The 14,556-nt window shown below is 40.6% G+C and overlaps 2 protein-coding genes across 3 annotated transcripts in view; one reads left to right on the top strand and one right to left on the bottom strand.

Moving 5' to 3' along the window:
• LOC122559576 (structural maintenance of chromosomes protein 1B-like) overlaps nucleotides 1-13,726 on the bottom strand; it is a 140,920-nt gene extending 127,194 nt beyond the window's left edge. For both annotated transcript variants that reach the window (XM_043709282.1, XM_043709281.1), the window contains exons 1-3: nucleotides 13,518-13,726; nucleotides 3,416-3,604; nucleotides 954-1,066 (exon numbers count right to left, since the gene is read on the bottom strand). In XM_043709282.1, the coding sequence (XP_043565217.1) occupies nucleotides 954-1,066; nucleotides 3,416-3,604; nucleotides 13,518-13,626 (411 nt within the window). In that variant the 5' untranslated portion in view covers nucleotides 13,627-13,726. The remainder of the gene's footprint in view (nucleotides 1-953; nucleotides 1,067-3,415; nucleotides 3,605-13,517) is intronic.
• A 124-nt stretch (nucleotides 13,727-13,850) lies between these two features.
• The window catches only part of LOC122559423 (RIB43A-like with coiled-coils protein 2), a 59,635-nt gene continuing 58,929 nt past the window's right edge, over nucleotides 13,851-14,556 (top strand). The window contains exon 1 of the mRNA XM_043708871.1: nucleotides 13,851-14,135. Coding sequence (XP_043564806.1) covers nucleotides 14,019-14,135 — 117 coding nt within the window. The 5' untranslated portion in view covers nucleotides 13,851-14,018. The remainder of the gene's footprint in view (nucleotides 14,136-14,556) is intronic.

Genomic DNA, 14,556 nt, shown 5'->3' with positions numbered 1-14,556 from the left:
CTAGATAATCCTCCTCACTGTCTGCAACTCCACCAACTTTGGTCTCATCTGCAAAGTTACCAATCAGATCATCTATATTTTCCTCCAGGCTCTATCTATATATATATATATTGCAAGCAACAAATGTCCCAGCACTGAACCCCATTAGTTACTGATCTCCAATTCCAAAAAGCACTCTTCCACCACTCTTCTAAGGCAAACAGTCCTGTACCATCTAGCGAGCATACTCTGGACCCCACGGGACTCTACCTGTCGTACTAGCTTGCTGTGAGGTACTTTATCAAATGCCTTGTTAAAATCTTTGTGAACAACATCCACTGCCCTTCCCTCATCGATCATTCTAGTCAACTTTTCAAACATTTCAACCAAGTTGTTGAGACATGACTTTCCCTCATAAACCCAAGCTGCCCATCAATAACAATTTCATTTGTTTCCAAACGTGAGTAAGTCCTGCCTCTCAGTATTTCTCCAACATCTTCCCGAACACTGAAGTCAGGCTCATTGGCCTGTGATTACCTGGATTATCTATTTCCCTTTTTAAATAAAGGAACTACACTGGCCATTCTCAAATCCTCTGGAACCTCATCTAAAGCCAAAGAGGATGCAAACTTATCTGTTAAGGCCCCAGCTATTTCCTCCCTTGCCTCCCACGGTATCCTATGATAGATCCCATCTGGTTCTGGGGACATGTCTACGTTAATGCATTTCAAGACACCCAACACTTCATTAGGTTGGCCTGCCTCAGAGTGTTCACATACCTTTCCTTAACCTCAACGTCTCTCATATCCCTCTCTTTGGTGAATACCAATGTAAAGTACTCATAAGGATCTCACCCATTTCCTCTGGCTCCACACGTAACCTCCCTCTTTTATCCTCTAGTGGGCCTACTGTTTCCCTAATTATCTGTTAACAATTAACATAAAAATGAAATAAAAGACTCTTTTCCACATTACCTGAAACACCAGACAATTTCTGCCTTTCAGTAAAATGCCAATTTTCTCCAGTGCCTTTGTATATTCCACACGACTAATAATTTGATTGTTTAAACGAAACTCTGAAGAGTTCACTGACAAAGACAAAGGAAAGAAAGTTGAGCCATCCAATTATTTTTGTAAATACATTTTGCTTATCTGCCTGCCATACAAAAAGACACCTAAAAGACATTTGCTTCCTTCATTCTTCTTTGGAAAGCAGCAACTCTGATGTTGGCACATATTTCCAAAATGGTTGTATGGTACTTTAGTCTTTGTGAAAGCACGGTAAATCCATGGTAAATAATGCTGAATAATTTTAGCATGGGAGTATTGTATCTGAACCTGATTCTGGACTTCCGCCTAATATCTATAAGCATTTCTGACACAATATAATAATAACCAAAAGCAGGAACTCACGATAATTTATCTTCTTCACAACACAGGGATGCTTATGCCACTGTTATACTAGCTGAGAATGCAGGCACAAAGACTAATCAACAGAAATAAAAATATTTCATCCTGTTGTAATTTAAGGGTTTAAGGGTTAATTTGTCATGAAGTCACTTTATATTACATTTTAGCTTTCCCTCTTGTACAAGTTCCAATATTCAGTTTAGTCTCCTGGAATCACAAATACTTTACCAAACAAATGTATCCTTAGCTGATAAGGAATTCCGTGGAGGCCAAAACACTGGACAGATTTTCACAAATGAAGTCGGCAAGTCAAACAGAGGTCAGATCTTACAGCTCAAGCGTGGACACCTATGAGGCACTGTGGGCCTTCAACAACAGCAGAATCATACTCCAACACAATCTGCAACCTCATAGCCCAGCATATCCCATTAATTGACAGAATAGCAGAAATTTACAAGTACGAAAACCTATCTTAGCAGGGGTTGAAGATAAATGTTTTTCAAGCATTTTTGAGATTATCTCATGCTTTGCTTCTTGATTTTTGGGTCTTTTTCTCATTCTAATTAATTCCATTGTAAGAGTAAGTCATGCAGCAACATCATCTTGTGTTTACGTTGTTGTTTTTAGGGTTTCCTAACCTATGTAGATAACAGAGCACAAAAACATTTATGATTTCCATGCAGTTCATAGAATCTCTGCAGTGTGGCAAAAGGCCATTCGGTCCACTCTGACATTCCAAAGAGCATCCCTCACAGACCTATCCACGTAACCCTGCATTTCCCATGGATAACCCACCTAAGGGGCAATTCAGCATGGCCAATCCACGTAATCTGCACATCTTTGGGCTGTGGGAGAAAACTGGAGGGCCCAGAGGAAACCCGCACTGACATGGGGAGAATATGCAACTCCACACAGACAGTCAGCTGAGGGTAGAATCGAACCCAGGTCCCTAGTGCTGTGAGGCAGCAGTGCTAACCCCTGAGCTACCGTGCCACTGCAGTTAATAAATGCAACACAAGATGAATGCATACTAACAACAGAACACGATCTTGACAGATTATATACATCAAGCTTCAGTAAAAGTAGATAAAGTACTGTCAACCATGAGAAAGTTGCATCAATTTTCATTGCTTGCAGTTCCCATCACCATCACAGTAAATTAAAATGTGACATCTTCTCTCCACTGGCTGCTGTTCTTCATACAGGCAGCTCCTCATGGCCTGCTCCTGACCTGACTTTGTGGTCAACTGATCCATTTGTTAATTCTTTGCTTTCTCTGCCAGGATCCGCCCCAGAAAATGTGACAGTTTCAGTCAAATTGTCAACAAGGGCCATTGTTCAGGATAGTTGTCTGAGCCCATCTAATGACAGGATCTCCACTTTTCATTTTTGTTACTCTTCAATCATTGATTTTGTTTTAAAAGCAGAAGAGGATCTGTCTTTGAGGAGCTGATGCTGCAGCATGGGAGAGACAAATTCTGTGATTGGAGAAACAGCTCCTCACAACCCCAGATTTCATTCTCTCACAACCCCAGATTTCATTCCCCAGTGCTCCTCAGATTATACTGTATGTTGTTTTCCTGCTCCCTGGACCTTCAGTTGTTCAGACAAGAATCAGAGGCACTATAATGTATTCCAAGGAGCCATAATGTAACAGAATATGAAACCCTGGGGTCAGAGTCTTTAATTTGTTACTCCAGTATTTACCTTATTGCAGATGATTTTGGGGACTCTTTCCACTACCACCCTCATGCATTTTGAGCCTGTTTTTGATGGGACTTCTTGGCTTGTAATTGGTTTTCTTCCCAAAATACATTTACATGTCAAAGATAACAAGGAGACCTATTAACAATTAATTGTTATTGATGAACTTGGGTTATCTTTCCTAAATAAGTTGAGTTCAAATATTTTAATTACAGCATTGGTTCCAGTTATAGAAATACAACTGTCAACTAAAAGACAGACTAAAATACAATTAAGTCACATCAAAAACTAGAATTGTAGCCCTTTAATCCTTCCTAAATTACCAATAATGACTCTAGTAAATGACAGCTCCTCTTCATTTTCTCTTTGGTACAGCATAGTGACCCTTGCAGTAGATGACACAGGACGCCCTATATGAGCACCATGAATCAGATCCCTGATGTTCTTCACTCTGAGGTTGGCAGTTCTCTCACCCATCACAAAACTAATTGCATCCATTACATTGGATTTACCTGTTAGTGAAAGCAAAAAAAAAGCTGTACTGGAAATTATAGAAATATTCGCAGTATAAAGTCAGTTATTACAATGTATTACAACATAAGATCAATATTTCCAAAGGTTATACATACTTACCACTATTTCAAAATCTGTAATTGTAAACACTAATGAAAGCAACCAAGTCAACAGTTACTTTATCCAATTTACAAGAAACACAAATATTAAATGTTTGCTCATATTGCCAGAAAGAATTTCAATTGATGTAGCTTTTCACAATCTTGCAATGTCCCAAATCATTAGGGACCCTAGGAGAAGAGATTTTATTAAAGATTCAATTTTATGTTCATGACTCCATTTTACAGTTGAGTAAAACAAGTGATAACTAAAGAATATCAACAAATCATATTAAATCACAAGGCTCTACAATGAATTACTATGATTATGAAATAAGCTTTGTGTAGCTCTGACACATAGGTCTGTTGTGAAGTTATACTTGCCAGTACTGCACATACACGGGCAGCTTTTGCTATAACGTCTACTGCCTGGACTGGAGCTAACTTAGATTATCATAAAGAAAGGGAGAAGTACATCAATGCGGTGTGATTTAGTGGCTTGTTAACTTAAGATTGAAATTAAGACAACTGTTAGAACTTTAGATACAACCTAGGAAAGTGTCATGTGCTAACTGTGAGACCTATTTCTTCTAAAAAGAATTATTTTAGCACAGACAGAGTAAAGCGATCTTTACTTGCATCAAGCAGGACTGACAGTCTCAGAAGTGTGAAGTCAAGGGTGTTGCCAGCTGAAACTTGAAAGCTAACACATCATCAGGTTGCATTTACTGACAGGGTTGATGAAGCTAGTGCAGTAAGTATTTGCCTACACAGATTCTCACTGAGTAAGTAAGTAGTGTATTGTCCTTAAAGGGACAGTTATAAATTGAGTTCACAATTCACAAGCATTTGTGAAAAGATATTTTTGCTAACTATAAAGTATGCAACGGTTCCCCCAGGTATCAGGGTCATTTGTTTTCTTTTTATGTGTAAATAATCCATCAGCGGATAAAGGTTTGTGTAATTCTGATGTTCGTGAATGATTCAAAGCTTGCCAGAAGTATGGGTACGGATAAGCAGAATGCAGGACATAGATTGATGAAAATGGCTGTTCAAAGATGTGCAGGTTAGGTGGATTAGCTATGCCAAATTGCCGGCAATGTCCAGGAGTGCAGGTTCGGTGGATTAGCCATGGAAAATGTAGAATTATTGGGGGGGGGCAAAGGAATGATGATCAGTTATCCAAACGATCAGTTATCCGAACAAAATACTCCCACCAGTGTCGTTCGGATAGTCAAGGTTGCCCAATATGGAGAAGCATGCAAAACAGGGACTTGGAGTCAGAAGCATTGGAGAGAATCTAGTGAATATTTACAGCAATGAAACCAGAAATATGTATTTGTAAACATATCAAAGGATAGACAAGCTGGAATTCCTTTCTCCAGCAAAATAAAAGCTGAGGAAAAACTTAGATTTGTAAATTTATGAAACATGTTCACAGAGTAGAAAGAAAATGAATGTGTCCTTTTGTGTGGAAAGGTACATTATACAAGACATTCACCAAGAATTTTAATGACAAATGCAGAAGAAACTTTTCTCCTCAAAGAGTGATGCGAGTATGGAACTAACTACCATGGGAAGTGGTTAATGAAGTTTGGAAAAATGTAATGAGAAACTGACAACCACATGAAAAAGTAGGGAACAGAGAGTTAGGATGGTAGTTTGAGAGGAGGTGGAAGGAGGTTTGAGTGGAGAATAAACATTGATGATTGATTGAATGGCATTTTTTCTACTTTGTATCTCCTATATAATTACATGCAAATCTTTTGAAGGAAAGTTGTTACCGCAACAATGAGGTATATGAGAAACTGAATTTTGAAAAGGAGTCCAGAAACACAAAGTAATGCTCATCAACATTCGAAATATACAAGGGCAGAGGCAAATTTGCCCCCAAAGGCCCTGGAAAATTCAAACAAGGGTGGACAATGTTTATTAGCAGTCTATTAGCAGCAAACACGAGAGAAGCGGTCAGTGATTGCAGCAGTAGCAAGCACTAGCAGGCAAATGGCAGCAGTGAGCGAGGTAACCCGGGAAGGGAAAGGGAATCTCCAGAAGCCAAAAAAAGACAGGCTTGAGACTTTACAGTCAATTAAATACTTTCTAAATACAGTTGCGACTGTGATGAAGGTAAATTATCAACTAATTTAAGGGAGTCTAGCACTAGGGAACAATGAACTAAAAATTAGGAACAGGTCTTTGAGGCATGAAATCAGGAAACACAAAGGGCTGTAATTGTTTGGAGATTTCATCTACAATGGAAATTAAGGTTAGATCAATATTAATTATATATCAATTATTAAACTTAAATGGAAGTTCAAGATCTGACATACAGCAAAACTTGTCAAAAAGTGTGGCACTGGTAAAAGTACAGCAGGTCAGGCAGCATCCAAGGAGAAGGACAGTTGACTTTTCGGGCATAAGCCCTTCATTGGGAATGTGGATGGGGAAGGGGCTAAGAGATAAATAGAGGGGTGAGGACTGGGCTGGGTGGGGGAAGGTAGGTGGGATGGTGTTAGGTGGATGCAGGTGTGAGGTCGTCATGATTTGGAGATGCCAGTGTTGGAGTGGGGTGTACAAAGTTAAAAATCATACACCAGTTTATAGTCCAAAAATTTTAACTGGAAGCACTAGCTTTCAAAGCACTGCTCCTTCATCTGGTGATTGTGGAGTATAAGATTGTAAGATACAGAATTTACAGCAAAAGTTTACAGTTTGATGTAATTGAAATTATATATTGAAAAAGACATGGATTGTTTGTTAAGTCTCTCATCTGTTAGAATGACCATGTTGGTTTAAGTTCTTTCAAATGTAAATCACAAAACGTTTTTAAAAGTGAACTCAAGTGAACTTTAACAACGGATGTCATGTTGGCCCACATAACGTATTGAAGGTGTGAGCTTCCCTGTGTGAGACTGTCTATGCCAAAATGGTCAGACTGATTCTAATCTAAAAAATGGATTTACAGAATCTTACATGGATTCATGCAGTTTTTGAGCCAACTAAAATGTAATTCTGCAAGTACAGATTCACCCCACAAACTTATATGTGTATGTGTGAGTGTTTGTGGGCGGGGGAGGGGGGTGGGGGCATGTTATTGGTGTCTGCGAGAGAGTGTGTGAGAGTGCAAAGGGGTATAAGTCTGTGAGATGCTGAGTGTGGGAGTGTATGTGTGAGCGTATGAGAGAGGGTCTGCGTGAGTGCGTCTATATGTGTGCGTGCGCATGTAAGACTGCATGCGTGTGCGCGCATCTGTCTGTGTGTGTATAGTGCAATGGAGTCACCTATAGTGTGACATGAACCCAGGGTCCCGGTTGAGGCCATCCTCATGGGTACCGATATGTGAGATGTGAGGTGATAGTGATAGTTTGGTGGGGAGGGTGGGGTGCCTTCGAACCCAAAACCTCCAGCTGCAACACAGTGAGGCGGCACGGTGTCTCAGTGGTTAGCACTGCTGCCTCACAGCACCAGGGTCCCAGGTTCAATTCCAGCCTCGGATGACTGTTTGTGTGAAGTTTGCACATTCTCCCAGTGTCTGCGTGGGTTTCCTCCGGGTGCTCTGGTTTCCTCCCACAGTCCAAAGATGTGCAGGTCAGGTGAATTGGCCATGCTAAATTGCCCCCCATGGTGTTAGGTGCGTCATTCAGAAGGAAATGGGTCTGGGTGGGTTACTCTTCGAAGGGTCGGTGTGGACTTGTTGGGTCGAAGGGCCTGTTTCCACACTGTAAGTAATCTAACTTTAATAAAAAAATTCCACCCTTTGAATCTCCAGACTGCATATTATCCTCTATAATTTTCACCACCTACAATCAGACCCCACTACCAAAACGATATTTCACTTCCCACCCCATCTGTGTTCCACAGAGAACATTCCCACTGCAACTCTGTTAGGTCCACACTCCCCACCTAACCACCCTCTACGCCAGGCACCTTTCCCTGCCACCGCACACAGTCCAAAACCTGTGCCCTCACCTGAGATGAAGACCCTAAAGGACCATTTCAAATCTGGAAGAGATTTTCTTGCGCATCTTCCCACTCCATTTATTACATCCATTGCTCTCGATGTGGTTTCCTCTACATCGGTGAGACCGAGCGCCAGCCTCCCCACGACAATCTTCTCCCACCTGCGTCCACCTATCGCCATCCCACCTACCTTCCCCCTCCACATTCCTGATGAAAGGCTTATGCCCGAAACATCAACTCTTCTGCTCCTCCAATGCTGCCTGACTTGCAATTTTTTTTTCTCAGCGCCGCATTTTTCGACTCTGACTCCCCAGTGTCTGCAGTCCTCACTTTCTCCTAGATACAGTAAAAATAATAGTACCTGCCCAATTCCAATCTTGTAGCTTTGTGTATATGTGATGGAAACACATCAGCTGGGACCTCAGGAAGATGACTTTTTGAGTATCAAAGCGTGCGTCAGTTATTTAAAAACTTTTTAATGCTAACTTACACCTGTTGCCTTGTGCCAATTTAATTACGGAGGTGTCAAGAAAATTAAAACTTTCCTTTTGTGTTGTGGCTTTAAATCTAAGATCAGAGATATAGTAGAAGCAGAAGTACGACTTTCAGTCCACAAAGTTAAATCCGTCAAGATCATGGCCGATCGAATAATCTTTAACTCCATGTTCCTTCTTTATCCCTTAACCCTTGACTTCCTTCGCGATTAAGTATATTTACAGATATTCACATTTTTTATGACTGAGTATCGGCAGCCCTCAGCTGTAAAGAATTCTACAGGTTCACCAGCCTCAGAAAAAAACAATTCTTCCTCATCTCTGTCTTAAATAGGCAACTCCTTGGTCTAAGATTATGCCTTAGGAAGCAGTCAGAGGGCGGAGCAGCAGTACAGAGTAACTACAAAACTAACTGAACTTGGGGATCACAGCCTCGTCTGCAGGAAGCAGGCAGAGGTAAGAGCAGCAGCATAGACTGAGTATAAAATTCACCGGGCTCATGGATCGCAGCCTAGTCTGCAGGAAGCAGTCGGAGGGCAGAGCAGCAGCACAGAGTGAGTATAAAACTAACTGAGCTTAGGTCACACTGCAGCTGTGAAAAGTAAAACTGGAGTGATCTCACAGGGAAGTTGTGACGTGATCGGCCAGTAGGAAATCCACACTAAATTTGAAAAATAACACAGCAAAGAAGTATTAATCAAATTGATTAACCCATTAATAAATTTATATAAATTAATAAAGTAATATGGCTGGGCAGGTGACATGCTATAGCTGTATGATGCGGGAATTGGCAGTTCCTATTGCAAGTTGCAGTGATCACATCTGCAGCAAGTGTTGGTTGCTCGAGGAACTTCAGCTCAGAATTGATGAACTGGATTGCTGAGCTTCAAACACTGCAGCACATCTGGGAAGGGGAGAAGTACCTGGATGCTTTGTTTCAGGGGCGGTCACACTTGGTAGATTAAATACTTTAAATTCAGTCCATGATCAGGAACAACAGAGTGTGATTTCAAGTGAAGTGGTTGGGAGATCCTGAATTCAGAAATGGAAGAACCTCAGCTCTTGATCTTGTCCTACAGGTACGAGGTACTTGCTCCCTGTGAGGATGAGGGAAACGGCTGTAGGGAGGATCAGCCAGCTGACCACTATGCCATGGTGCAAGTGGCCATTCAAGAGGGCAGAGCAAAATGATAAGTAGTAGTTGTAGAGGACTCTATAATTAGAATGAGTGATAGCATCCTTTGTAAGTAGGATTGAGAGTCCCGCATGGTGTGCTGCCTGCCTGGTATCAGGATGAGGGACATCTCTGATCAACTTGAAAGAATATTGGAGCGGGAATGTGAGGATCCAGTTGTTATGGTCCACGCTGGGACAAACATCATCGGCAATGCTTGGAAGGAGGATCTGTTTGGGAATTATCAATCACGAGGAACAAAATTAAGGAACAGGTCCTCAAGTTTTATAATCTCCGGATTACTACCCGAGCCACGTGCAAATTGGCACTGGGATAAGAAAGTTAGGGAAGTAAACACGTGGCTGAAGGGATGGTGTGGGAAAGAGGGGTTTAATTTCATGGACACTGGCATCCGTTTTGGAACAGGAGGGAGCTGTACCGTTTGGACAGTCTCCAACTGAACCAGTGTTCTAGCAAAAAGGATAAATAGGGTGGCCATTAGGACTTTACACTAGTGAACTAGGGGAGGGAAGGGGAAAATGACAGGAAGTATAATGGTAAATCAAAAAGAAAGCAGCAGGTTAACGTGTGCAGGAGGGTTTAACACCATCGAAGCTTATGGGCTGAAGGGGTGCTGTGGAAAAGAGGGGTTTAATTTCATGGGCACTGGCATCTGTTTTGGAACAGGAGGGAGCTGTACTGTTTGGACAGTCTCCAACTGAATCAGTGTTCTAGCAAAAAGGATAAATAGGGTGGCCACTAGGACTTTACACTAGTGAACTAGGGGAGGGAAGGGGAAAATGACTGGAAGGATAATGATAAATCAAAAAGAAAGCAGCAGGTTAACGTGTGCAGGAGGAATTAACACCATCGAAGCTTATGGGCTGAAGGGGTGCTGTGGGAAAGAGGGGTTTAATTTCATGGGCACTGGCATCTGTTTTGGAACAGGAGGGAGCTGTAGTGTTTGGACAGTCTCCAACTGAACCAGTGTTCTAGCAAAAAGGATAAATAGGGTGGCCACTAGGACTTTACACTAGTGAACTAGGGGAGGGAAGGGGAAAATGACTGGAAGTATAATGATAAATCAAAAAGAAAGCAGCAGGTTAACGTGTGCAGGAGGAATTAACACCATCGAAGCTTATTAAAGAAATTAAAAAGAGGGAAAACTCAGGAGACATTATTAATGGAGATGACAGAATTCAAATACAAGCTTTAAAAACTAGCATAAAGGCACTTTACCTGAATGCTTGTTGCATTCAAAACAAGGTAGATGAGTTATCAGCACAAATCATTGCAAATGAGTATGATTAGTGGCAAGTATGGAGACATGGTTGCAGGATGGTTATGACTGGGAATTAAACATCCAGAGGTACCAGATTATTTGGAAGGACAAATAGAAATGTAAGGGAGTTGACGTAGCTCTGATATTTAAGGAAGACATCAGGACAGTAGTGAGATTATGTAAGTTCTATGGGGAATAAGGCTGAATACATTTGGGTGGAAATTAGAAATTCTGAGAAGAAAACGTCACTGATAAGCATATTTATAGGTCACCAAATAACAACATCACATTGGGATGGGCAATAAACAAAGAACTAACTCATGCCTGTAAAAATGGTACGGCAATTATCATGGGGGATTTTAATCTACATGCTGATTAATAAAACCAGGTCAGCCAAGGCAGCCTTGAGTAGGGATTCATTGAATGAATCCATGATAGTTGTGAACAGTATGTAATGGAACTGACGAGGGAGCAAGCTATCCTAAATCCAGTCTTAAGTAATGAGACAGGAATAATTAATAATTTCAAAGTTAGGGATTCTCTTGGAAGGAGCAATCACAGTATGGGTGAATTTAGAACACAGTTGGAAAGTGAGAAGATATAATCAGGGGTCTGTGTTTGAACAAAGGAGGCTACAGTAGGATGAGGGAGGAGTTGGCTAATGTAGACTGACGAAAAGTGGAGGGCTTCCAAAGCAATTTTTCAAAGTGCTCAGCAAAAATATATAACAGCAAAAAGGAAAGATTGTAGGAAAACAGGTAATCAACTATGGATGTCTAAGGAAATAAGAGAGGCCAACAAATTGAAAGATAAGGCATACAAAGTGGCAAAGACCAATGAGAAACTAGAAGATTGGGAAAACTTTAAAGGTCAAATAGAAAGCTGCAAAAGAGCAAAAAGAAAAGTAAGATAGCTTATGAGAGTAAGCTAGCTCTGAATATAAAAACAGATAGCAAACATTTCTACAAATACGCAAAACTAAAAAGAATGGCAAAGGTAAACATTGGTCCTTTAGAGGATGAGAAGGGTTCTAATAATGGGAAATGAGGAAATAGACAAAGCATTGAACTGATATTCTATGTTGGTCTTCACAGTGGTGAACACGAGTAACATGCCAGCAATTGATGACAAGGAAACTAAGGTAGGTGAGGACCTAGAAATGATCATTATCACGAAAAATCAGTGTTGGGCAAGCTAATGGAGCTAAAGGTGGACAAGTCTCCTAGCCCTGATGGAATGCATCCCAGGGTACAAAAAGAGATGGCAAGAGAAATAGCAATTGCGCTCGTTGTAATTTTCCAAAATTTCCTAGACTCTGGGCAGTTCCAGATGAATGGAAAACAGTAAATGTGATGCAACTGATTAAAAAAGCAAGTAGACAAAAGATGCTGGTTAGCCTAACTTCTGTAGTGGGAAAAATGCTTGAATCTATGATCAAGGAAGAAATAGCAAGGCTAATGTATCATTCCATAGGTAAGGGGACCAAACAGTTCATTGTATTCCAGCTGTGATCTTATTAGTGCCTTATATTGTTTGATTCAGATTGCCCTATTTTTATACTCGATTTCCTTTGAAATAAACCCCAATATTTCATGTGGTTTTCATTTAACAGCTGAATTTAGATGCTAGTTTTTTTTGTGATTCATGCAGAGCCTCCAAAATCACTTTATGCTGCAGTTTCCTGCAGTCTTTCTCCATTTAAAAAAAAATCAGCTCTTATATCCTTCCTTCAAAACCTATTTTCTCACATTATATTTGATCTGCCAAGTTTATGCCAACTGACTTAATTTGTCAATATCCCGCTGTAGATTCCAGTTTATCCTCATTACTTTCCTTCCCACCTATTTTTGTCATCCGCAAACCTGCATGTCGTATATTCATTCCCACCAACCAAATCATTAATATGCACTGTAAATAGTTGTGGCCCCCCAACACTGATCTCTGTGGCATTCCACTAGTTAGGCTGTCATTCTGAAAATGGCTCATTTACCCCAGTACTCTATCTTCTATTAGTTTGCTATGCTCTACCCATATCAGTTAGCTTATTTGGCTGGTCATCTGGTTTGTTATGCACAGCAATGGTAAGGGTGTGGATTCAATTCCCACAGAGGTTACCCTGAAAAACCCTCCTTCTCAACCTTCCTCTTTCTAGAGGTATGACCACCTTAGGTTAAACCACACATCATCTCTGTCTCTCTCTCTCTCTCTCTGAGAAAGCAGTCCCATGACACAGTATTCATCCATGTTATACCCACAACACTATGGGTGCCTGTCTTATTAAGTTGTCATGTGGATAGCACCTTATCAAATCTTTTTGGAGGTCAAAATGTATTACATCCATTGGTTCACCCATATCTACCTTGCTTGTTACCTCTTCAAAGAACTGTAATAAATTTATCCGACATGATTTAATCTTCACAAAGCCATACTGACTCTGCTATATTATATTTCTAAATGCTCAATTATCACATCCTTTATAATAAACACTAACATTTTTCCAACAACAAATGTTAAGCTAACTGTTATTCATTTTGTCTTTTTGAATATGGGTGTTACATTGGCAGTTTTCTATGAATTCTTGGAAGAGTACTAGCAGTGCATTCACTACTCACTGCAGTTACATTTCTTAAAATTCCAAGTTGCCAACTATCAGGTTCAGAGCACTTGTCCACCTTTAAGCCCCATTGGTTCCCTAACACATTTTGCGGACAGGTGATGACTATTGAGGAAAAGGATTAATTCTTCTAATTTTGCTTGTGTGCGTCACCTCAAATACCTCTATGTCAATACAGATGTGTCACTCTGAGGGGCGGGCGGGTACGACATTACACACAACTTCATTGGTAAGGAGCTAGTTTTGTGGAAGGCTTTTTGCCCCAGATCGTGAAAGGTAGTGTTTCTGACCTGACCCATTTGGTCCGATGATGCAGTTAAACCGCATGAAGGGCCCGATCAACTGCCGGCCCCGCCACGATTTGAAATTTTCCACTTCAATTAAGTGTAAAGTTCCCATTCCGAATGTCTAATGTTTAAGAAGTGGTTTATATTAATGATCTCCCCGTTCCCGTCGAAAGACGCCGAAATTTCTCCTTCAACCGTCGCAGAACGCACAACACCGACGACACTAAATTGCCGCCAAGCCAGGATCTCGCGATATTTCGAGAGGTTTCGTGATACCCTCCAGGATCTCGTATCCGTTGCCTGGTCGCCTAGCAACTGTTTTGTTTATCTTCTCCTCTGGGCAGGAAAATGCCTCTTGGAAGGGCTCAACTTCGCTTTACCCGTACTGTTGCAGACAATAGTTTGTCACTGGTTTATTTGTTCTTTAAGATTTTTAAAAAGTTTCATATATAATTTAACTACTGTGTGTTAGCTTTATGGTTGTGAGAAGAACAAAACTGGAAGATGCACAAACTGGGTGACAAGTTTGATTTGAAAGAGGCTGAGATTATAGCGGGACGGAGAAACTTGGAATCACAGAGGCAGAACAGGATTTTTAATGCCAGAGTCAGAACAATTGGGGTAAGTATGTAATGTAGCAGTTTCTTTTCATGTCATATAGTATCATTTTACTGCAGATTTTAGTCCGGAGTTTATAATCGTGTGTGACTGGAATTTCATAATGATATCTGGAAATAAGATGACAAGATTTAAGTATACTTGGAAACAGTGGTATACAGTTTAAAGAAAACATGCACCACTTATCTTGTCAGTCGCCAACTACTTTTTGAAATTAAAATAAAACGTGCCGCCGTTTCTCAAACTGCTTGGAATGCTGTCCACGTAATCGATGTACAACTATTCCTAACTAAATGAAATGCAAGAATAAGGTAACCTATGCAACTACTAAATCTGACTTATTTTTGTACACAATAAATCGGAAAGTAGAGAAGGCATTTAATGGAATATAAAATTGATCAGCTTGATATTATGTTGTAGTTTT

The sequence above is a fragment of the Chiloscyllium plagiosum genome, chromosome 19 (assembly GCF_004010195.1).
Source record: "Chiloscyllium plagiosum isolate BGI_BamShark_2017 chromosome 19, ASM401019v2, whole genome shotgun sequence".
Lineage (NCBI taxonomy): Eukaryota > Metazoa > Chordata > Chondrichthyes > Orectolobiformes > Hemiscylliidae > Chiloscyllium > Chiloscyllium plagiosum.
This window is presented reverse-complemented; position numbering and strand designations above follow the sequence as displayed.